This window comes from Carcharhinus amblyrhynchos, chromosome 29 (genome assembly GCF_965287045.1).
Source record: "Carcharhinus amblyrhynchos chromosome 29, sCarAmb.v2.hapA, whole genome shotgun sequence".
In the NCBI taxonomy this organism is placed as follows: Eukaryota; Metazoa; Chordata; class Chondrichthyes; order Carcharhiniformes; family Carcharhinidae; genus Carcharhinus; species Carcharhinus amblyrhynchos.
In genome coordinates, this window is record NC_137352.1 from 1,362,213 (window position 1) to 1,385,227 (window position 23,015).

Here is a 23,015-nt window from a genome sequence, read left to right on the forward strand (position 1 = left end):
ACTCCAAGTGCGGCCGCACCAGAGTTGTGTACAGTTGCAACATGACGCTGCGACTCCTAAATTCAATCCCCCTACCAATAAACGCCAAGACACCGTATGCCTTCTTAACAACCTTATCTACTTGATTCCCAAGTAGAGTGGGGAGTGGATGGGGAGGGGGGAGGGAGGGGAGGGGAGGGAGGGAGGGAGGGGAGGGGGAGGGAGGAGAGGGGAAGGGAGGGGGGATGGAGGGGAGTGGGAGGGGAGGGGGAGTGGATGGGGAGGGGGGAGGGAGGGGAGGGGAGGGGAAGGGGAGGGGGGATGGGAGGGGAGGGAGGGAGGGGAGGTGGGAGGGGAGTTGTGGGGATTGTGATGGAGGGAGTAGGGGTGTCGCTCTCAGCTTTCACCTGGTTTTGCTGCCTGTGTGGATTTGTGATGATGTGTTGCTGATTTCTGGCTGATATCCGCTCCCTGCGGGATGCACATTCCGCTCCGGAGCTCTCATTTCTTTAATGGGTCACTTGACACTGGGATCTGGTGACTATTTGCCATCGCAGAGCCGCAGTTTGAGCAGCGTTTGCTGTGGCTCAGGTTTCAGAGAGAGAGAGAGGGAGTGTGTGAGTGAGAGGCAGACTGAGCTCACACTCACATACCGTGGCTCCATGGAGAACATCCCCCTGCCTCCTGCACACCCCCAGCCCGGACACACACTCTGTAAGTGACAACCCTCCGCTTATCTTTCTATTCCAATCCTCCTGCCATTTCGCCTCGAAAAAATTCGACCAGATTCACTGATAACATTTAATTCTTCCCCAGAAAATGTGTGGGGAGCGGAAAAGGATATGTGGGTTGTGTGTGGGGAGATAGGAGGGGAAGTGGGTGGGTGGGTGTTGGGGGGGGGAGATGGGAGGGTAAGTGGGTGGGGGGGAGGTGGGAGGGGAAGTGGGTGGGTGTGTGTGTGTGTTGGGGGAAGTGGGTGGGTGTGTGTGTGTGTGTGTGGGGGGGGAGATGGGAGGGGAAGTGGGTGGGTGTGTGTGTGTGTGTGTGTGTGGGGGGGGAGATGGGAGGGGAAGTGAGTGGGGGGGAGGTGGGAGGGGAAGTGGGTGGGGGGGAGGTGGGAGGGGAAGTGGGTGGGTGGGTGTGTGTGTGTGGGTGAAGTGGGTGGGTGTGTGTGTGTGTGGGGGAAGTGGGTGGGTGTGTGTGTGTGGGGGAAGTGGGTGGGTGGGTGTGTGTGTGTGTGTGGGGGAAGTGGGTGGGTGGGTGTGTGTGTGGGGGAAGTGGGTGGGTGTGTGTGTGTGGGGGAAGTGGGTGGGTGGGTGTGTGTGTGGGGGAAGTGGGTGGGTGGGTGTGTGTGTGGGGGAAGTGGGTGGGTGGGTGTGTGTGTGGGGGAAGTGGGTGGGTGTGTGTGTGTGGGGGAAGTGGGTGGGTGTGTGTGTGTGTGGGGGAAGTGGGTGGGTGTGTGTGTGTGGGGGAAGTGGGTGGGTGGGTGTGTGTGGGGGAAGTGGGTGGGTGGGTGTGTGTGTGGGGGAAGTGGGTGGGTGTGTGTGTGTGTGGGGGAAGTGGGTGGGTGTGTGTGTGTGTGGGGGAAGTGGGTGGGTGTGTGTGTGTGGGGGAAGTGGGTGGGTGGGTGTGTGTGGGGGAAGTGGGTGGGTGGGTGTGTGTGTGGGGGAAGTGGGTGGGTGTGTGTGTGTGGGGGAAGTGGGTGGGTGTGTGTGTGTGGGGGAAGTGGGTGGGTGGGTGTGTGTGTGGGGGAAGTGGGTGGGTGTGTGTGTGTGGGGGAAGTGGGTGGGTGTGTGTGTGTGGGGGAAGTGGGTGGGTGTGTGTGTGTGGGGGAAGTGGGTGGGTGTGTGTGTGTGGGGGAAGTGGGTGGGTGTGTGTGTGTGGGGGGTGAGATGGGAGGGGATGTGAGTGCATGTGGGAAGGTAAGTGGGTGGGTGTCAAAGTGGGGATTAGTGGATGTGTGTGGGGAAGTGGGGGTTCAATGGGTGGGTTTGTGTGTGGGGAGGGGTGAGTATTTTATTAATTTACAGAATGTGGGCATTGCTAGCTGGCCAGCATTCATTGCCCATTGCTAGTTGCCCTTGAAGAAGGTGGTGGGCTGCTGCAGTTTATGTGGTGTAGGTATACCCACAGTGCTGTTAGGGAGGGAGTTCCAGGATTTTGACCCAGTGACAGTGAAGGAACAGCAGGCGATATGTTTACAATTCAGAATGACTCAATAGCCAGATATGGACACTTTCTAGATGGAGTCATGGGCTGGTAATAAAGGGAAAGGTCTCTGACTGGTTCTCATCTCTAGCCCAAGGAAGCTCAGACCAATTGTCAGGCCTCTGCTGTTGTTACCATTTCAGTCAGAATGTTGAGTGACTTGGAGGTGAGTTGCAGTTGCTGATGTTCCTGGGTATCTACTGCCGATCTCCTTCTAGTTAACAGAGGTCATAGATTTGAAAGCTCTGTTGCTGGAGATTTGACAAGTTCCAGCAGTGCACCTTGTAGGCAGTGCACGCTGCTGCCCCTGTGAGCTGGTGGTGGAGAGAGTGAATGTTGAAGGTGATGTGTGTCAATCTATTGGGACTGCTTGTTCCTGGATAATGTTGAGCTTCCTGAATGCTGTTGGAACTGCGCCCAACAGGCGAGTGGGGAGTATTCCATCACACTCCTGATTTGTGCCTTGTAGATGGTGGACAGGCTTTGGGGAGTCAGGAGGTGAGTTACTCTCTGCAGGATTCCCAGCCTCTGACCTGCTCTGGTAGCCACAGTATTTGTGTGGCTAGGTCCAGTTCAGTTTCTGATCAATGGTGGGGGGGTATTTTTGCAGTAGAAATTCTTTCTATTGGAGGTGAACAGTGCTTGGCTTTTTGAGCTGAAATGTTGTTCTAGTTTAATCCAAGCCAGTTGGCACAGACTGTTTCATTATCCAAGGAGTAACAAATGGAAATGAATACGCTGTAAATACCCACACTTCTAACCTTATGCTGCAGGAAAGGTTATTGCTGAAGCAGACATTGCCCTGAGGAACTCCTGCAGTGATATCCTCGGGTTGAGATGATTGGTTTGCAACAATCGCCACTGTCTTCCTTTGAACTGGGTGTAATTTCAATTAGCGCATTCAAATTGGCCTCAATTTCTGTCAGGGCTCCTCAATGTCACGTCTGTTTGAACCAAAGCCTATTAATTCTGGAGTGAGTGAGCCTCCCCACACTGGCCCAGGAAACTGGGGATTAACAAAAACCTCTGTCCTGTTTTCAGTGTGTGGCTCTCATTGAAGTCTGGGTTCCCATGGGCATTAGTGGGATAGTGGTTTACACGGTGGTCAGCACTGCTGCCTCACAGCATTAGGAACCCGGGTTTGATTCCTAGCTTGGGTCACTGTCTGTGTGGAGTTTGCATGTTCTCCCTGTGCCTGTGTCAATTTCTTCTGATTTCCTCCCATAGTCCAAAGATGTGTAGGTTAGGTGGATTAGCGATGGTAAATGCATGGTGTTATGGGTGGAGGGGAGGGTTGGGTGGGATGCTCTTTCGGAGAGTTAGAGCAGACCCGATGGGACAAATGACCTCCCTCTACACTGTGAGGGCTCTATGATTCCATGGAACCTTGACAGGGAGAGTGTTTGAAATCTGGGCAGGGAGAGTGTAGGGATTCGATGATTCTATGGCTGCCATTAATTTCACTGAAATGGTTATGTTTTACCAGAGTGCGTTTTCATAAGTTATTCAACAACAGGAAGGGCACAGACATGGGATCCTGCAGACAGTACATTGCTATTGAACCATTGTAGAGGTAGTCAAACATCCCATTTTAAATTATTCCACAATTTTCAGAAGCTGAAAGGACATTTCCTCACAGGGGCAGTCTGGAACTAAGGTGCAAAATTTAAAAATAAGGGATCTCCCATTTAAGACGGAGAATTTATTTTCTCAGTGGGTTGTTAGTTTATGGAATTCTCTTCCCCAGAGAGCAGTGGAGGAATGATCATTGAATATATTCAAGGCTGAGTTAGGCAGATTTTTGAGAGATGAGGGTTACGGGGGCAGATTGGAAAGTGGAGTTAGAACTATAAACGGATAAGCCAGGATCTCATTGAATGGCGGGGCAGCCTCGAGGGGCTGAGTGGCCTTCTCCTGCTGCTAATTCTCATGTTGAGGCACCACTGGCTCTTGCTGCCATTCCTGTGTTGATTCTATTACCAGCTGGTAACTCTCCTTTCTGAACTGATACTCCGCACAATCAGCACTGCTTTCGGCAATGCAGTCAGTGTTTTATTTTATGTGTGAATACAGCCACTTGGTATAATGCAGGGTCGATACATTGTCGCTGCATTATCTTTGCAGAATATTTGTAACCAGTGTAGGAACTGATTAGACACCACAGGAATTATTATAATTGAACTCCTTGTGAAATACATAGTGTGCTGTTTTTAAATCTCAGTGTTCTCGATCCCACACAAAACAAAGACTATCTCAGAGTGTTCTAAAGCATTTTACAGTCTTGCTGCCCCCAAATGATGCAAAGTACACTCCTTACTACCCCCAATGAAGTATGTGGAAATATAGCTACTGTTATAATGGAGAAAACACATCTGCCAATTCACACACAGTAAGATCCTACAAACAGCAATGCGATCATCTGTTTTAATGATGCCACTTGAGGGATAAATATTACCCAAGAAACCAGGAAGGACTTCTCTGCTTTCCTTTGATCGTTTATATCAACCTAAGAGGGCGTATGGGACCTTGGTTTAACATCTCATCCCAAGAATGTATGGGTGATAAAATATTCAAGGTTTTGGTTATGGAACTTGCTGGGTGGGGCAACCTCCAGGCACAGCACTGGTCATAGAGGCATCTCACTGTAGCATACAGCATGTAAACGGTTAATCTCTCAAATTTGTGTAGTAAGTATAAGAATTAGTTTGTGTAACTGGACCCTTTGTACCAGGCCTATTTAAACTCAGGGCTAAAGCCTGAAACCTCCAAATAGAACCACCAGATCCTAAAAATAATATTTCAAACAGTTTCCACAAGGTCTGTGGGTTTAATTTACAGATTGAGAAATTGGGTGGGATTTTCCAACCACGCCCGTCCCCAAAACCAGACTTTTCCATGGTCTGCTCCTCACCCGCTCCGACTCCCATGGTGGGCAGAGTGGGAAAATTTGCCCCATTATTTTATTTGTTTCTTATAGCTAGTACCTGGGAACAGTTCTGTATCTAATAGACTGGGTGTCTCGCAGTCTGATTTGCTCCTGTAACATGGATTTTGTTTCTAATTCACTCCCATGTTTAATCTAAAGCTAGATTTCTGACCCGTAGTCTATTGGAAATATTGTGACTATGGCGGGGGGGTGGGGGGCGGGGGCGGGGGGCGGGGGGTGGGGGGGGGCGGCGGGCGGGGGGGTGGGGGGGTGGCGGGCGGGGGGGTGGGGGGGTGGCGGGCGGGGGGGATCAATTACACTAAATGCTAAGTTTGGTACTCTTGTGTTTTATATTTTGGTTTTAAATATTCCCATGATTTTCCCTCTTGCTCCTTTTTCTTTTTAAGTGAAATATGTAAGTATTTGAAAAGCTACTCTCATACTTTGAACACAATTGAATGATTTCAGTGGACCCACATCTGGTGGGTGAGTGTGCGTGTGGAATGGGGGATTAGGGTTTTCACAATTGGGTATATTCAGGGGCTGTTTGCTGTGTCTAAGGATTGGATGCTATAGAACATAGAACACTACAGCACAAACAGGCCCTTCGGCCCACAAGTTGCGCTGATCACATCCATACCTACCAGGCCATAGAACTAACTGTAACTCCCAATCCCATTAGATCCCTTATACTCATCCAGAAGTCTTTTAAAAGACCCCAGTGAGTTCGCCTCTACCACCACCGACGGCAGCCGATTCCACTCACTCACCATCCTCTGAGTGAAAAACTTACCCCTAACATCTCCTCTGTGCTTGCTTCCCAGCACCTTAAACCTGTGTCCTCTCGTAGTGACCATTTCAGCCCTGGGAAATAGCCTCCGAGAATCCACCCTATCTATTCCTCTCAACATTTTATAAACCTCTATCAGGTCACCTCTCAACCTTCGTCTCTCCAGGGAGAAGAGACCCAGCTCCCTCAACCTATCCTCATAAGGCATGCCTCCCAATCCAGGCAACATCCTTGTAAATCTCCTCTGCACCCTCTCAATAGCTTCCACATCCTTCCTGTAGTGAGGCAACCAGAACTGCGCACAGTACTCCAAGTGGGGTCTGACAAGGGTCTTATAAAGTTGCAGCATTACCTCCTGACTCCTAAACTCAATCCTTCGCTTAATGAAGGCCAGCACACCATACGCCTTCTTGACCACATCCTCCACCTGCGAGGCCGATTTAAGAGTCCTATGGACCCGGACCCCAAGGTCCTTCTGCTCCTCAACACTGCTAAGACTCCTACCCTTGATATTGTACTCCTTCATCCCATTGGATCTGCCAAAATGGACCACTACGCATTTATCCACGTTGAAGTCTATCTGCCACTTCTCCGCCCAGTCTTGTATCCTATCTATGTCACGCTGCAACTTCTGACATCCCTCCAGACTATCACAACACCACCAATCTATGTTCAGGACTTCTCATTGACTGAACTGTTCTATTTTTTAGATTCCTGGGACTTTAGTTTCTTCGCCTGGAACCAGGAATGGAGTAAACAGAACAAGCAATCACCAGAAGAGAGTTTCCAATCCTGTGACTGCTGGAAACAACCTGAGCAGGTAAACTGGGCATAGTGACTTGCTGAATCACTTAGTAATGAACTGCATTTGCATTGTTCACACCGGAACACTTTGTAGCCAATGAAGTATTTCTGAAGTGTAGTCACCGAAGCTAGTTTGATAATGATTAGGTAATCAGATTTAGTGAAGTTGGTTAAGGGGTAATATTGCAAAAACACCAGGGAGAATTTCCCTGTTCTTCAGAAAGAGTCATAGGATTGTCTATATTCACTCCAGAGAGTTTAAAACCAGCCAATAATTTCTACTGCAGTCAACCACGGCTTCAGTTGGCTTTGCAAGGCTGACCAGTACTAACCACCTCAGTCAGCCAGGTTTTCCTGCCTGATGATCCCACGCACACAGTTAATTTTTTCTGTTGCAGGTTGGAGAACTGATGGCCATGTGGTATTACTACTAGACTATTAATCCAGAAACTCAGTAAATGTTCTGGAAACGCGGGTTCAAATCCTGCCACGACAGATGTTGGAATTTGAATTCAATAAAAAAAAATCTGGAATATAGAATCTACTGATGACCATGAAACCATTGTTGGTTGTTGGAAAAACCCATCTGGTTCAATAATGTCTTTTAGGGAAGGAAATCTGCCGTCCTTACCTGGTCTGGTCTAAATGTGATTCCAGAGCCACAGCAATGTCGCTGACTCTCAACTGCCCTCCAAGGTTAACAAGGGATGAGCAATAGATGCTGACCAGCCAGTGACACCCATACCTTAATTTTAAAAAAAGTACAATGGGAGAGTAACAATCAAACAAAAGGAAGCCATTCAGTTTGATGGTAGCCAATCTATACCTCAACATCACGCTTCTGATCCAGATGTTCTTGTGTGAGGACCCTGAAGGATAGAAAATAGGAACAAGACTAGACCATTCGGGCCCTTAAGCCTGCTGTGTCATTCAATAGGATTGTGGCTAATCCTTGCCCAGATAATGCCCAGATTAAATTCTCCAGCCAGGAGAAGTCCCTGTCCCAGCATTTGTCCTCACAAACCGTGGAAGAGTTTTTATGTTTCATTAAAGTCATATCTCATACTCTCATTCAGAGGGAGTTGGAAGCGTGAGGGTACTGTTACTGAACTAGTAATCCAGAGACCCAGCCTAATGTACTGGGCACACAGATTCACATGGCAGTTAGTGGAATTTAAATTCAATTAATAAGTTTGGAATTAAAAAAAAGCTAGATGATGAGCACCACACAATCATTGTCGATTGTCATAAAAATACATCTGTTTCACTGATGTCCCTTTAGGGAAGGAAATCTGCCATCCTTACTTGGTGTGGCCTATGTCTGTGTCCAGAGCCACAGCAATGTGGTGGCCAGTAGCAGCAAGCTACTCAGTTGTTTGAAACTGTTCTAAAGCCAAAAAGAAATGAAACCAGAAGGACTCCTATTGTCGGCCTAAGCCACAGAAATGACCACTGCACAGCCAATCCTGCAAAGTCCTTCTTACTTACATCAGAACTAGCTGTGTTCCGTAGCCAAGTTGTTCCAGTACAGCTACAACAATGGCATCTATCCAGCAATGTGGAAAATTACCAGGTATGTCCAAACAGAAGAAACAGGGCAAATCCAACGTGGCCAGTTATCACCCAATCAGTGATGGAAGGTCATCGACAGCGCTATCAAGCAGCACCTGCTCAGTGACGCCCAGTTTGGGTTCCATCAGGACCATGCTACAGACCTTGGTCTGTGACAGTCTTGGTCGAAACACGTATAAAAGAGCTGAACTCCAAAGGTGAAGCAAGAGTCACTGTCTTTGCTTTCAAGGCAGTATTTGACTAAATGTGGCATCAAGGAGCCCTAGTAAAACTCCAATCAAGGGGAAAACTTTTCACTAGTTGGAGTCATACCCAGCACAAAGAAAGATGTTTGTGGTGGTTGGAGGTCAATCATCTCAATCCCAGGTTACCACTGCAGGAGTTGATGGACTAGATGAGCCATATGAAAACTGTGGCTAACGGAGTAGGTCAGAGGCTGAGAATCCTGCAGCAAATAATTAATCTCTTGATTCTCCAAAGCCTATCACTACCTACAAGGCACAAGTCAGAAGTGTAATGGAATACTCTCCACTTGCTTGGATGAGTGCAGTTCCAACAATACTCAAGAAACATAACACCATCCAGCTTACAGAGACTGCAATGCATACCATCTCTACAAAACTTCACCAAGGCTCCTTTCACAGTATCTTCCAAATCTTCAACCTCTACAATCTAGAAGGACAAGGCAGCAAACACATGGGAACACCATCATCTGGAGGTTCCCCTCCAAGCCATACACCATCCTGATTTGGAAATATATTCCTGTTTCTTCACTGTCACTGGGTCAAAATCCTAGAACTCCCTCCTTAACTGCACTATAGATGTACCTACATCTCAGAGACCATGGTGGTTCAGAAAAGCACCTGATTACCTGTGTATTCATGCTATTTCTAGTGTTTCCTCACCAGCAGCTTTGCAGTAGAACAAGGTCCCTTTAAGAGACTGATCAAAAGATGTCACTGATTATGTCATCAGCCATTTGCACAGGAAAATGGGCTGTCTATCTTTGCCACCCATACTGTTCACTTGCTTTCAATAAAGCTTTTTGTTTGAAATTCCGCTCCTGTAGCCTATCTTTTGAAACCACCACATAGAAAACTGGTGACGAGCTGGTCAGACCACACTTAACAGCCACTTCAAAAAGAAAAGAATGGAGAAAATCCAACAGCATCGTAGACACCTGACAGAATAAATAATTGGAATTATCTCTACATGAAAGCTGGTGATGGAGGGAAGCCCAAACAATGGTCACAGCTCCTGGAGATATCAGAAAATAATAAAAGATTCTGGAGAAAGCAACTTTGGAAAGAAGCTCACCGCTCGCTCTGCTCAGAAAGATCTGGAACAGTATCAGGAGTACTGGACTAGCAAGCACCCTGCAACAGCAAATTTAGAGCTTGGAGTGTTGTAAAACATGAAAGGAAACAGGCTACACTCAGGCTTCCCTTGTTTTGGAGATATGGAAGCAAGGTCATGCTGGAAACATGTGGCACGTTGTGCTCACTCAGCCCCTTCCCATAGTGAAAATAGTGAGAGGTTTTAGTGTCGTGGGAGCATTCGATGAGAGTGCAGAGCAATGGACTCATTTACTGAGAGATTCAACTATTATGTCCAAGTGAATAAGATAGTGGCAGATATAGTAGTTCCAACTTCCCTGAGCGTAGTGGAGATGGAAGCATTTAACCTTCTGAGAAGTCTGGTACAGCCAGAAAATCCAGGCACAATAACCTATGATAAAATAGTGGAAATATTACAGGACCACAATTCACAGAAACCTTTAGTCATTGTAGAAAGCCTTAGGTTGCATTAATGTAGCCAACAAGAAGGTGAATTGATCACAAGGTATCTACTAATCTTGAAGAGACTAGCTGAACACTGTGAATTTGGGGATGTCTTGAATGACACCATTAGAGATCAATTTAGAATGAGTTGATTCAAAAATGGTTGTTAACAGAAAGCAACCTAACTCTTAAAAAAAGCTTTGGAAGTTGCTGTATCAATGGAAGTGGTAGTAAAAGAAGTTCAACAGCTGAGTTCAAGCACAAGAATTCATAAGATGTCAAAATCAAACACAATCTTGCAATTGTCATTGGTGTGCAAAAATAAGGCATTAAGCAGCAGATTGTTGATGCGAAGACATCACGTGCAGGAATTTGAAGTTTGAAATTTATTTATTAGTCACAAGTAATGCTTACATTAACATTGCAATGAAGTTACTGTGAAATTTCCCTAGTCGCCACATTCCAGCACCAGTTTGGGTCAATGCACCTAACAAGCACATCTTTCAGACTGTGAGGGAAACTAGAGCACCCGGAGGAAACCGGAGCACCCGGAGGAAACCTATGCAAACATGGGGAGAACATGCAAACTCCACACAGACTCCAGTCCAGTGACCCGATCCGGGAATCAAACCCAGGTCCCTGGGCACTGTGAGGCAGCAGTGCTAACCACTCTACCACTGTGCCGTCCCCATTCTGAGGTATTTTGTGGAACTATCTTTGGGGTATGACCATCCAGAGATCGGAAGGTTTAATTGTTGTGTTGGCAATAAAAGAGGGAAAAAGACTAACGACAGGGAGCCCCCTCCCACACCCCCAACCCACCTCTCTTCCCCTACCCCCAGAACCGGAACACAATGCTAGTTTGAAATCACTGTAACACCTTCCTAGCTCCTCCCACCTTTTCTCAAAATCTGTGACGGTCGCTTTGACGGTTCCTTTGTGAAAAGTAGATTCCAGTTGCTGCTCTTTGTGCATTGATTCTGAGGCTGTGTATATTTCCCTGAGAATGGGCTGCCACTTTTCTGGTGGAACAATACAATGTATTAGGGAGTCGCTCTGATAATCTTGCTTCTGAGATTCTCTTGCATTTAACCTGCTCTCGCTATTTCGGATGTTTGGCTGACTGATTCAGAGGGTGTGTCTGTAATTCGCCGCCCTGACATGTTTGCAGCAAGACTGAGTGCAACTTGTTTCCACATCTCAGAAGAAGCTCAGACCTTTACAGTGAGCAGAATAAGCAGACAATGATGGTAAATCCTTGCGGAAGAATTTTCCATCCTGTGGATCCCATTGGCTTGAGTTGGGTAGCAGTTAGCCCAGCTGAGCACCCTGCACTGTATAATGGTGAGCTGCTTTAGTCTTTGTGGGTGGGGAGACACACTAGGTGAAGTACTGTTCAGTTGCTCACTGCTAGTTACAGGAGTTTTGAGCTCTTGGAGACATTTTATTATAATTGAAGTGTTAGAAAGTCATTTTTATACAGGGCTTGGACTGTCTTTAATATGGAAGATTAAGAAGTAACCTAATTGTTTAAGATAATTAAAGGTTCTGATAGGGTCATTAGAAAATATTTCTCTGGTGATGTCAGGAAGCACTTCTTCAAAGAAAGGGGTGGAACATTTAAAACAGAGATGAGGAGAAATGACCTCTCTCAAAAGGCGTGACTGTGTGGAATTCATCACCCTAGAGAGTGGTGGATGCCGGGATTTTGAGTAAATTTAAGGAATAGGTGGGCAGACTTTGAATTGGTAATGGATTGAAGGGCTGTGGTGAACTAGCAAGAGAGTGGAGTTGAAGTCAAGATGAGACCAGCCATGATAGGCATGAACCTCGGGTCAGTAGTTTTAGCTGGGGGAAGGGTAATTATGAGGCCATTAGGAGAGAATTAGGAAGCATTGGTTGGACTAGGAGATTACAGGGACTAGGAACGTCTGAAATGTGGAGTTTTTTCAAGGAGCAGCTACTGCGGGTCTGTGATAGGTATGTCCCTGTCAGGCAAGGAGGAATTGGTAGGCCCAGGGAACCGTGGTGCACAAAAAAAGTTGATTTGTTGGTTAGGAAGAAGAAGGAGGCTTATGTTCGGATGAGGCTTGAGGGCTCGGGTAGTGCAGTAGAAAGCTTTAGATTGGCTAGGAGGGAGTTGAAGAGGGAGTTAAGAAGGGCTAGAAGAGGGCATGAGATGACTTTGGCTGATAGGATTAAGGAGAATCCTAAGGCGTTCTATAGGTATGTCAAGAACAGAAGGTTGGTTAGGGCAAGATTAGGGCCAGTTACAGACAGTAGGGGGAAGTTGTGTGTGGAACCGGAAGAGATTGGAGAGGCATTGAACCATTATTTCTCTTCGGTGTTCACGCAGGACGATATGAATGTAGCTGAGGAGGTCACTGGGGTGAAGGGGTGTAAAATAGAAAGTATTGCAGTTGATACAGAGGATGTGTTGGATATTCTAGAAGGGTTGAAAATAGATAAGTCCCCTGGTCCAGACGGGATTTACCCTAGGATTCTATGGGAGGCAAGAGAGGTGATTGCAGAGCCACTGGCTCTGATCTTCAGGTCGTCGTTGGTCTCTGGTATAGTACCGGAAGATTGGAGGACAGCGAATGTTGTCCCATTGTTTAAGAAGGGGAACAGAGACTTCCCTGGGAATTATAGAATAGTGAGTCTTACTTCTGTAGTGGGCAAGGTTTTAGAAAGAATTATTAGGGATAGGATTTATAGTTATTTGGAGAGTAATGAATTGATTAGAGATAGTCAGCATGGTTTTGTAGCGGGAAGGTCGTGCCTTACTAACCTTATTGAGTTCTTTGAGAAGGTGACCAAAGAGGTGGATGGGGTAAGGCAGTAGACGTGGTATATATGGATTTTAGTAAGGCGTTTGATAAGGTTCACCATAGTATGCTTCTGCAGAAAATGCAGATGTATGGGATTGGTGGTAATTTAGGTACTTGGATCAGGAATTGGTTAGCAGATAGGAGACAGAGGGTGGTGGTTGATGGTAATTATTCATCATGGAGTTCGGTTACGAGTGGTGTGCCTCAGGGATCTGTTTTGGGGCCACTGCTGTTTGTAATCTTTATTAATGATCTGGATGAGGGTATAGTTGGGTGGATTAGTAAATTTGCTGATGACACCAAAGTCGGAGGTGTGGTAGATTGTGAGGAAGGGTGTCGAAGTTTGCAGGGTGACTTGGACAGGTTGCAGAGCTGGGCCGCGAGGTGGCGGATGGAGTTTAATGCGGAGAAGTGTGAGGTAATCCATTTCGGTAGGAATAACAGATGTGTTGAGTATAGGGCTAACGGGAGGACTTTGAATAGAGTGGAGGAGCAGAGGGATCTAGGTGTATGTGTACATAGATCCCTGAAAGTTGGGAATCAAGTAGATAAGGTTGTTAAGAAGGCGTACGGTGTCTTGGCGTTTATTGGTAGGGGGATTGAATTTAGGAGTCGCAGCGTCATGTTGCAACTGTACACAACTCTGGTGCGGCCGCACTTGGAGTACTGTGTGCAGTTCTGGTCCCCACATTACAGGAAGGATGTGGAGGCTTTGGAGAGGGTGCAGAGGAGGTTTACCAGGATGTTGCCTGGTATGCAGGGGAGGTCATATGAGGAGAGACTGAGGGATTTGGGGTTGTTTTCACTGGAAAGAAGGCGGCTAAGAGGGGATCTTATAGAAACATATAAGATGATTAGAGGTTTAGATAGGGTGGATGGTGATAGCCTGTTTCCTCGGATGGAGAAAGCTAGCACGAGGGGGCATGGCTTTAAATTAAGGGGGGGTAGTTATAGGATGGATGTCAGGGGCAGGTTCTTTACCCAGAGGGTGGTGAGGGACCGGAATGCCCTGCCTGCTGCAGTTGTAAATGCGCCTAGTTTGGGGGCGTTTAAGAGATTGGTGGATAGGTTTATGGACGAAAAGGGATTGGTTTAGATTAGTGGGTCAATGTTTTTTTTTAAAAATAAGACTGGTCGGCGCAACATTGTGGGCCGAAGGGCCTGTTCCGCGCTGTAATGTTCTATGTTCTATGATGGTATCAAATGGCTATGCAAGCTCGAGGGGCTGATTTCCTTTCCTTTCTGCTTCTCATTCTTATGTTCTCATGGTATTTGGAACTGTCTCCCTCCAGTTGTGGCTGGGATTTAATTGAAAATTTCAAAATTGAGAGAGCTGAGAGTTTTCACAACAAGCTGAGTCATAATCTAACTGAATGGTGGGACAGGTCAAGGGGCTGAATGGTCTCCTCCATTTCCTTGATTCGTATAAATTGCAAGATGCTGTCGTCTTAATGGAGCGAGTGGAGGCAGGGAATCTTACCAGAGTTGTGACCTTTAAGCAAGTATGTGCTGGGAAATGAATCATGAATTCAGTTCTAAGGATTGCTTCATTGTTGATGAAAATTATTTCAATTCATCTTCAACAATCCACATCCAGAAAAAAATTAACTCTTAAAAAATGACTTTGTGTGTCTATCTGGTTTACTATTTAAATATATCCAGGTGACCCATTTGAAAACTTACTTAGAGTCATAGAGGTTTACACCTTCAGTCTAACTTGTCCATGCCATCCTTTTTTTAAACCCCTAAGCTAGTCCCAGTTGTCCATATTTGGCCCATATCCTTCTATACCCATCGTACCCAAGTAACTGTCTAAATGCTTTTTAAGAAACAAAATTGTACCTGCCTTTACTACTATCTCTGGCAGTTTGTTCCACACACTCAGCACCCTCTATGTGAAAAAGTTGCCTCTCTGGACACTTTTGTATCTCTCCCCTCTCACCTTAAACCTAAGCCCTCTAGTTTTAGACTCCCCTACCTTTGGGAAGAAGATATTGACTATCTAACTGATCCATGCCCCTCATTATTTTATAAATTACAAAAGATCACCCCTCAGTCTTCTACGCTCCAGAGAAAAAAGTCCCAGTCTATCCAGCCTCTCCTTATAACTCAGTCCATCAAGTTCCGGTAGCATCCTAGCAAATCTCTCCTGCACTCTTTCTATCTTAATAATATTCCTTCTATAATAGGGTGACCAAAACTGTACACAATATGCCAAGTGTGGCCTTACTATTGTCTTGTACAACTTCAACAAGACATCCCAACTCCTGTATTCAATGTTCTGACCAATGAAACCAAGCATGCTGAATGCCTTCTTCACCACTCTGTCCACCTGTGACTCCACTTTCAAGAAGCTATGAACCTGTACCCCTAGATCTCTTTGTTCTGTAACTCTCCCCCACTCCCTACCATTAAGGAACTGGCTTGGCCACAGGAGACAGTGTGTAGCAGTCAAAGCAGTCAAAGAGGATTCGGAGGGATAGGATTTATGAGCATTTAGAGAAGTTTAGAATGATCAGAAATAGTCAGCACGGCTTTGTCAAGGGCAGGTCGTGCCTTATGAGCCTAGTTGAGTTCTTTGAAAATGTGACTGAACACATTGACGAAGGAAGAGCGGTGGATGTAGTTTACATGGACTTCAGCAAGGCGTTTGATAAGGTCCCCCATGCAAGACTTCTTGAGAAGGTGAGAGGACATGGGATCCAAGGGGCTTTGGCCTTATGGATCCAGAACTGGCTTGCCTGCAGAAGGCAGAGAGTGGTTGTGGACGGGTCTTTTTCTGCATGGAGGTCGGTCGCCAGTGGAGTGCCCCAGGGATCTGTTCTAGGACCCTTGCTGTTTGTCATTTTCATAAATGACCTGGATGAGGAAGTGGAGGGATGGGTTAGTAAGTTCACCGACGATACGAAGGTTGGTGGTGTTGTGGATAGTCTGGAGGGACGTCAGAAGTTGCAGCGTGACATAGGTAGGATGCAAGACTGGGCAGAGAAGTGGCAGATGGAGTTCAACGCGAATAAATGTGTAGTGGTCCATTTTGGCAGGACCAATGGGATGCAGGAGTACAATATCAAGGGTAGGAGTCTTAGCAGTGTTGAAGAGCAGAAGGATCTTGGGGTCTGGGTCCACAGGACTCTTAAATCGGCCTTGCAGATGGAGGATGTGGTCAAGAAGGCGTATGGTGTACTGGCCTTCATTAATCGAGGGATTGAGTTTAGGAGTCGGGAGGTATTGCTGCAACTTTATAAGACCCTTGTCAGACCCCACTTGGAGTACTGTGCGCAGTTCTGGTTGCCTCACTACAGGAAGGATGTGGAAGTTATTGAGAGGGTGCAGAGGAGATTTACAAGGATGTTGCCTGGATTGGGAGGCATGCCTTATGAAGATAGGTTGAGGGAGCTAGGACTCTTCTCCCTGGAGAGACGAAGGTTGAGAGGCGACCTGATAGAGGTTTATAAAATGTTGAGAGGAATAGATGGGGTGGATTCTTGGAGGCTATTTCCCAGGGCTGAAATGGTCGCTACGAGAGGACACAGGTTTAAGGTGCTGGGAAGCAAGTACAGAGGAGATGTTAGGGGTAAGTTTTTCACTCAGAGGGTGGTGAGTGAGTGGAATCGGCTGCCGTCGGTGGTGGTGGAGGCGAACTCGCTGGGGTCTTTTAAAAGACTTCTGGATGAGTATATGGGGTTTAATGGGATTGGGAGTTATAGATAGTTCTACGGCCTGGTAGGTATAGATGTGATCGGCGCAACCTGTGGGCTGAAGGGCCTGTTTGTGCTGTAGTGTTCTATGTTCTATGTTCTATTAACTGAATAAGTCCTGTCCTGGTTCAGTCTACCAAAATGCATCACCTCACATTTATCTAAATTAAACTCCATCTGCCATTTGTCAGCCCACTGGCCCAATTGATCAAGATCCCATTGCAATCCGAGATAACCCTTTTCACTGTCCACTGTGCCACCAATCCTATTGTCATCTGCAAACTTACTAACCATGCCTCCTATATTCTCATCCAGATCATTAATATAAATGACAAAAGTCAGTGGACCCAGCACTAGTCCCTGAGTCACACCTTGGTCACACAGACCTCTAGCTTGAAAAACAACCCTCTACAACCACCCTCTGGCTTATGTCATTTAGCCAATTTTTGTATCCATTTAGCTACCTCTCACTGGATCCTGTGAGATTTAACCTTCTGTAACAACATACCATTTGGTACCTCGTCAAAGGCCTATCTGGTCTAAACCTAAACAAGTGTTGACTGAATATTTTAAGCTTCTGTCTCTATATTGAAGTTGTAAACTTTGATGTAGTGTCTTGAAAAATGCAGGTTCATTATTCTGTGCAAGTCACAAAGTTGGAGGGAGGTGTTTGGGATTTTATTGAGCAGTGGCCACTTTGCTACACTTGGCCTTGTTTGTCATCTATCCAACTAAGTGTAGACAGTGACTGAAGATCGAGAACTGGATTTTCAGTGCTCCGCTGGGACCGAATCAGGTGCAGGCACACTTAGAAAGAAAATAGCTCTCCCAGATAATGTGTCAGTCTTCCAAACCTCACTGTCGCAATGGAATTTTAAAAGGCAGGGCTGCAGAGGTGGGGCGGGCCAACTACACGCCTGCCTCTAATTAACTAGCTGTTACACTTGAAGAACTTGTTAACGGGCTGGAGAGGGACAGAATCAAATTTTCAAAGGTAAGAACAGAAAGAGTGATTGGTCTGCAGTATATTAGCACATAACTGCTGAAAGCACAGCAGGAATTTATTATTTATCATTGCTGCTGATTTAAAATCTTTAAAAAAAACATTGTATGTGCTGTGGCACAAAATTGTCGTTGTTTGAACAGAGTGAGTGAAGTACCTGTTAAGTGAATGTTTGGTTATTTTCCGGGCCACTGGGCTCCAGGCTTTCTCCTTTCCTGCCAGCTCCATCCCCTCTCCCCCGACAACCCCAAACCCTGTTATGGCTGCCTTTGCCTTTGAAAGTTGGCTTCTAGAGCCAGTGCCTCCCTCCAGGCAGCACCAAACAATTTAAATTGGGTCCAAATTTACTTCCAGTCCAGTTTGGACCTCTGCATTTAAAAATCATGTGATTGTGGTCGCATTGGGACCCTGAAATCATCTGGGTGTCAGGTCCCCAATCGGGGATTGAAAGTCCAGCTCAGAGGGTTCAGCTGTTGCCCCTGGAATGTCTTAGGGTTTACCGCTACACCAACTGGCCTTGTCTGTCATTGCATTCCTTATCAGGAAATGAAGGAAGAGGATAATTTTAGCTCACATTCCGTTCTGCTTTAAGATAGCTAAGCCTGTGTTAACAGCCTGTCAGCTGGGTCCATGCAACCCGGAATTCTCAAACACCAGAATCTGTTCGGAGCTGAAAACATGGGGAATGGAGGTTGGAAGAGGGTCTGATTCTGGTAATGTCACTATCTGTTTGTCATCTGAGAATCGGATTAATGTCTCCAAACCTGAGGAGAGTTTATTCTGGGTAAGGACAGGGAATTTTCACTTGGGTGATCTCATTTCTGCTGAAAACAGTTACTGGAGATGGATTTGAAGCTGGCAAAAGCTTTCTGTTTCCTCTCACAAAGGCTCTCAATGGCTGTGAATTTAGAATAGTTTGCAGTTGATAAGTTTATAAAAAGTAAAAGTATTATGGAATTGTAAAATATTTATAGAGAAGGGATTTATGCATTTAAATTATACATAATCTCTGCAGAAGAACATCAGTAGGCTCAACAATTTAAATATAAATTTAAATTTTGGATTTTAACTCCTCCCTACAAATTAGATTGTGATGTGACTGGGATTAATACAGTAATGAGATGTCTGATCTCACTTGTTGCGCTGTTAGGCTGTGATTGATCACATTACTAAAGTTAGGTATTTAATTTTGCAAGTGCTAATAATTGAAAGTAAAATTGATACCATTTAAATTTTAGCTTGTAATCTTTTAAAAATATGACTAATTTATTACTTTTGGTGTTGTTCTGGGACACCAGGCTGCAATTTATATCTTTCACTGAGGCACTGAGCTCAGGTAATATCTGATGATGCTTTCAGTTCAAGCAATATTCCAAACTCTCAAAGTCAATCGTTTGAGAGCAAGATGTTGGTGCTGGAAAATAAATAGCTTCTCATTTGCTGTCAAATATTTCCAGGTCTGACAGAGCACGGATCAAAGCTCTCTCTAACTGCGCTTCAACTATCTGCTTCACTTTTAACTTCAGTAACACTTTCCACACCAGTAATGCTTCACAAGTTAGCGAGAGGTTAGCAATGTTCTGTAAATTTCTGTGATTAGTGTAGTCACTGAAGTTGGTGAGTTTCTGCTCACCCCATCCAGGACAACACATCAGGCTGATAATATGGTGAGGCTCTCAGGATTGGTTGCATTTGACTGCAGGGTATATGGCTGGATGTTTAAGCTTCTGTGCCACCCAGTGCCTTAGGCTGCTGATTATGCTGTAACTACATTGCTCACACTGTCTCCTGGGATGGGAGATCTGAGAGATTGATGTTACAGTTCATTCCTTTGGTAGAACGTGTCACTCTGGATCTGTGGGTAAAATCACAGGTTTGGGACTGATGTACTCGTTTGAACGCGTTCCCATAGTTTCATCTTTAGGCAGTGGGAGTGGTTCAGTGAGCAGTACTCTCAACTCAGAGCCAGAGGGCATATAGACAATCTGCACTCAGGGACTTGAGTACATCAGCTAGGTTGACACACCAGATATAATATTGAAAAAAATTAATCCTGAGAACATACTGCAGAGTCAGAAGGTCAGCGCTGAGGGAGTGCCGCGCTGTCAGAGGGTCAGCGCTGAGGGAGTGCCGCGCTGTCAGAGGGTCAGCGCTGAGCGAGTGCCGCGCTGTCAGAGGGTCAGCGCTGAGGGAGTGCCGCGCTGTCAGAGGGTCAGCGCTGAGGGAGTGCCGCGCTGTCAGAGGGTCAGCGCTGAGGGAGTGCCGCGCTGTCAGAGGGTCAGCGCTGAGGGAGTGCCGCGCTGTCAGAGGGTCAGCGCTGAGGGAGTGCCGCGCTGTCAGAGGGTCAGCGCTGAGGGAGTGCCGCGCTGTCAGAGGGTCAGCGCTGAGGGAGTGCCGCGCTGTCAGAGGGTCAGCGCTGAGGGAGTGCCGCGCTGTCAGAGGGTCAGCGCTGAGGGAGTGCCGCGCTGTCAGAGGGTCAGCGCTGAGGGAGTGCCGCGCTGTCAGAGGGTCAGCGCTGAGGGAGTGCCGCACTGTCAGAGGGCCAGCGCTGAGGGAGTGCCGCGCTGTCAGAGGGTCAGCGCTGAGGGAGTGCCGCGCTGTCAAAAGTATGTCTTCTTGGTGAGATGCAAAATGGAGGCTAATATGTCCTCTCAGGTGGATCTAAAAGATGCCAAAGTGTTGCTTTCTCAAATGCCCCAGCCAACATTCCTACTGTAATTGAAACCACCAAAGTACATGAACTGCTCATTCCTGTATGTGATATCATGCTGATATTACTGCTTATGTTACTGCATCCATCATTTACAGAGTGTGATGGAGAATTTGAACTGAGTTTAAAAAAGAAATCAGGAAATAAAAAGCAGATCTCGGTAAAAGTGACCATGAAAGTGATGGATTTTGTTCAAACCATTTGGTTCATTAATGTTCTTCAGAGAAGGAAATCTGTCATCTTCACCCAGTGTAGGCTGACATGAGTCTCGTCTCACACCAACCGGCATGATTCTTAACCTGAGAGTGACACATATCTCTGGAAAATTGTAAATAGATCAAACTGAGTAAAATGTGATTGTCTGAGAAGCACATTGCAGCATCCTGAGAACAGGAAAGGCACTATATGAATGCAGGTTTGGTGTCTAATGTCCATTCTCCTACCTCAGGATTGCTTCAGATCTGTTTCCTCTTCCTCTAACCCACTCCCCTCTGACTGAATGAAGTGACTTCCTCTCGATAGTTTCTCTGGCACTAGTTGTCTCTTTGCATCTGGGTGTCAGTTAGTTATGATGATCCTTCTAAATGCTGACATCTGAATCTGGTTTAAAGGAAATTGAGAGATTTTGATCATGCAAGTGGATCTACTGTACAGCATATACAATTTATTTAAAATCCAGGCGCTCCAATTAAAATATCAGATGCAAATATCATTTTTTCATCAGTGCCAGAAAGGTCATTTTTAAAAACAAATCTTCACAAGTTTCAGTTTTGTATCTCCAGGCTGTCACTCACTTTGATTTGTGGTAATCCTCTTCATCCTTGACAAAGTGGAGAAGTTCCCACTGTACACATGGCTTTACAGTCTGAGTAACAACCCATCCTTGCGGTTACATTAGTTTTGTCACAGGTCTGTGGTGGTGGTGCTGGAAGCAGAGTTGGTAATTGGTACAAAACAGAGTGGGGACATGGTTCCGAGGTTAGACTGCCACTGCCAGAAAAGGTTGAGTAGTTGTGACTGAGGGATCACCAATTCTTCACAGTCACTTCAATCTTTGGGAGAATTGGGTCCAGGTTGTCAGGGATCCAGTCTTTTGTCAGGAACCTGAGAATAAAAGTCTGTTCATCTGCCTTGTGTCTCTCACAGGGTTATCAGTTATTTACGTTTTTGATTTTCATCAGCAGAATAGCTTTCTGAACATTAGATGTCCAAAGATGTGTGGGTTAGATTGATTGGCCATGCTAAGAAATTGTCCCTTAGTGTCCAGGGATGCGTAGGTTAGAGAGATTAGTGGGTGTAATATGTAGGGATATGGGGGTAGGGCCTGGGTGGGACTGTGTCCGATGCAGACTCGATGGGCCGAAGGGCCTCTTTCTGCACTATAGGGTTCTATGATTCTATGATCGTCCCTGCCCGGATTCCCGTCCCTGCCCAGATTCCATACACTGCTCCTAACCAGATTCCCGCTCCCATCAATGCACCTGGAACCTGTCATCTGTTTTAGAATCCTTTATTAGTTTGGTGCTTTGATCACTGAAGCCTTTTGTGTAATCCAGATGTCAGAACATTTCAGGGTGATGTTCTTCCTCACTGGGATCTGAGTCACACGCCTGGGTCAGTTCAAGTTGGATCTGTACTGCATCAACCCTCTTTAGTTTCCCCTTCCCCACCTATCCTACCCCACTCTGCCCTATACTCTCCCCCTCTCTTCCCCAACCCTTCACCTTGCTCCCACTTCACACATCCCCCTCTGTCAGCACCCCTATCTCCTCTATCACAACTCAGCACTGTTTTAATTCCATTGTGTTAAAGTTGCCTTGTTGATGTGAGCTGCTTTTCAGCTGTGTTTCTGAAGCGGGACAAAGGAAATAGGAGCAGGAGTAGACCATTCAGCCCATCGAGCCTGTTGACCACTAGTCACCCCTCCCCCACCTTGATTCCCTGAAAGACCAAAGATGTGTCTCTCTCAACCTTAAATATTGTGGAGCATTCATTACTCTCTAGGCAAGAAATTCTTAAGATTCACAACCCTTTGAGTGAAATAATTTCTCCTCATCTCACTCCTAAATGATTGGCCCCCTTTTCTGAGAATGTGCTCTGGTGACAGGACTAAGGGATGTGCTGAGTAATCTGAGACATTCAAACTCTGTATATCCTGACATGAAATAATCAAGAGTATAAGCGTTTCAGGGTGATATTGTGCTCTGAGTGTCTTGTGGATACAGTGAGTCCTTCAGAAATGTTATGTTTGTGTCGTTCTGCATCACAGACTGTGTTATAATTTCTCCAAGAGAGCCCAGAAACCCGAAGTCCACAGAGTGAGCAGTGATGGTGAGATCCTGCTGTCAGCACTGGGACTGAGAATCGAAGCACAGTCAGTAATCTGACTTTATCAATATTTTATTGGGAGCGTTTATTATGTAGCTGTTTGAGAGTGACTGGTGAATGTGCCTTTCACTGGGACTCTGGGTAAACGACAATCTCCAGCAGCATTGCCAGAGAACAAAAAGCTGGTATTTCTTCCGTGTCTTACAGCACCCCAGGTATCCCAAAGTGCCAACAAAACACTTTTTAAAAGTGTGTTCACTGCTGTAGAGTGGAAATGTAGTAAACTGTGTTTATGTAGTTTACTGTGTTTACCCCAGTCCAACACCGGCATATCCACATCATGAGTGGAAATGTGGCAGCAAATTTGTCTACTGCAAGCTCCCCA

The 23,015-nt window shown here is 46.2% G+C and overlaps 1 protein-coding gene across 3 annotated transcripts in view; it reads left to right on the forward strand.

Moving 5' to 3' along the window:
• Nucleotides 1-591: 591 nt before the first annotated feature.
• usp2a (ubiquitin specific peptidase 2a) overlaps nucleotides 592-23,015 on the forward strand; it is a 115,315-nt gene continuing 92,891 nt past the window's right edge. The window contains exons 1-2 of one of the 3 annotated variants that reach the window (XM_080214828.1): nucleotides 592-693; nucleotides 6,614-6,723. Coding sequence is in view for 1 of the 3 variants with exons in the window: in XM_080214826.1 (XP_080070952.1) it covers nucleotides 11,305-11,404 (100 nt within the window). In the remaining 2 variants the exon portion in view is untranslated. Of the gene's footprint in view, nucleotides 694-6,613; nucleotides 6,724-11,016; nucleotides 11,405-17,492; nucleotides 17,584-23,015 lie in introns of those variants that run through there. The other 2 variants (XM_080214826.1, XM_080214829.1) reach the window with 2 other exon arrangements.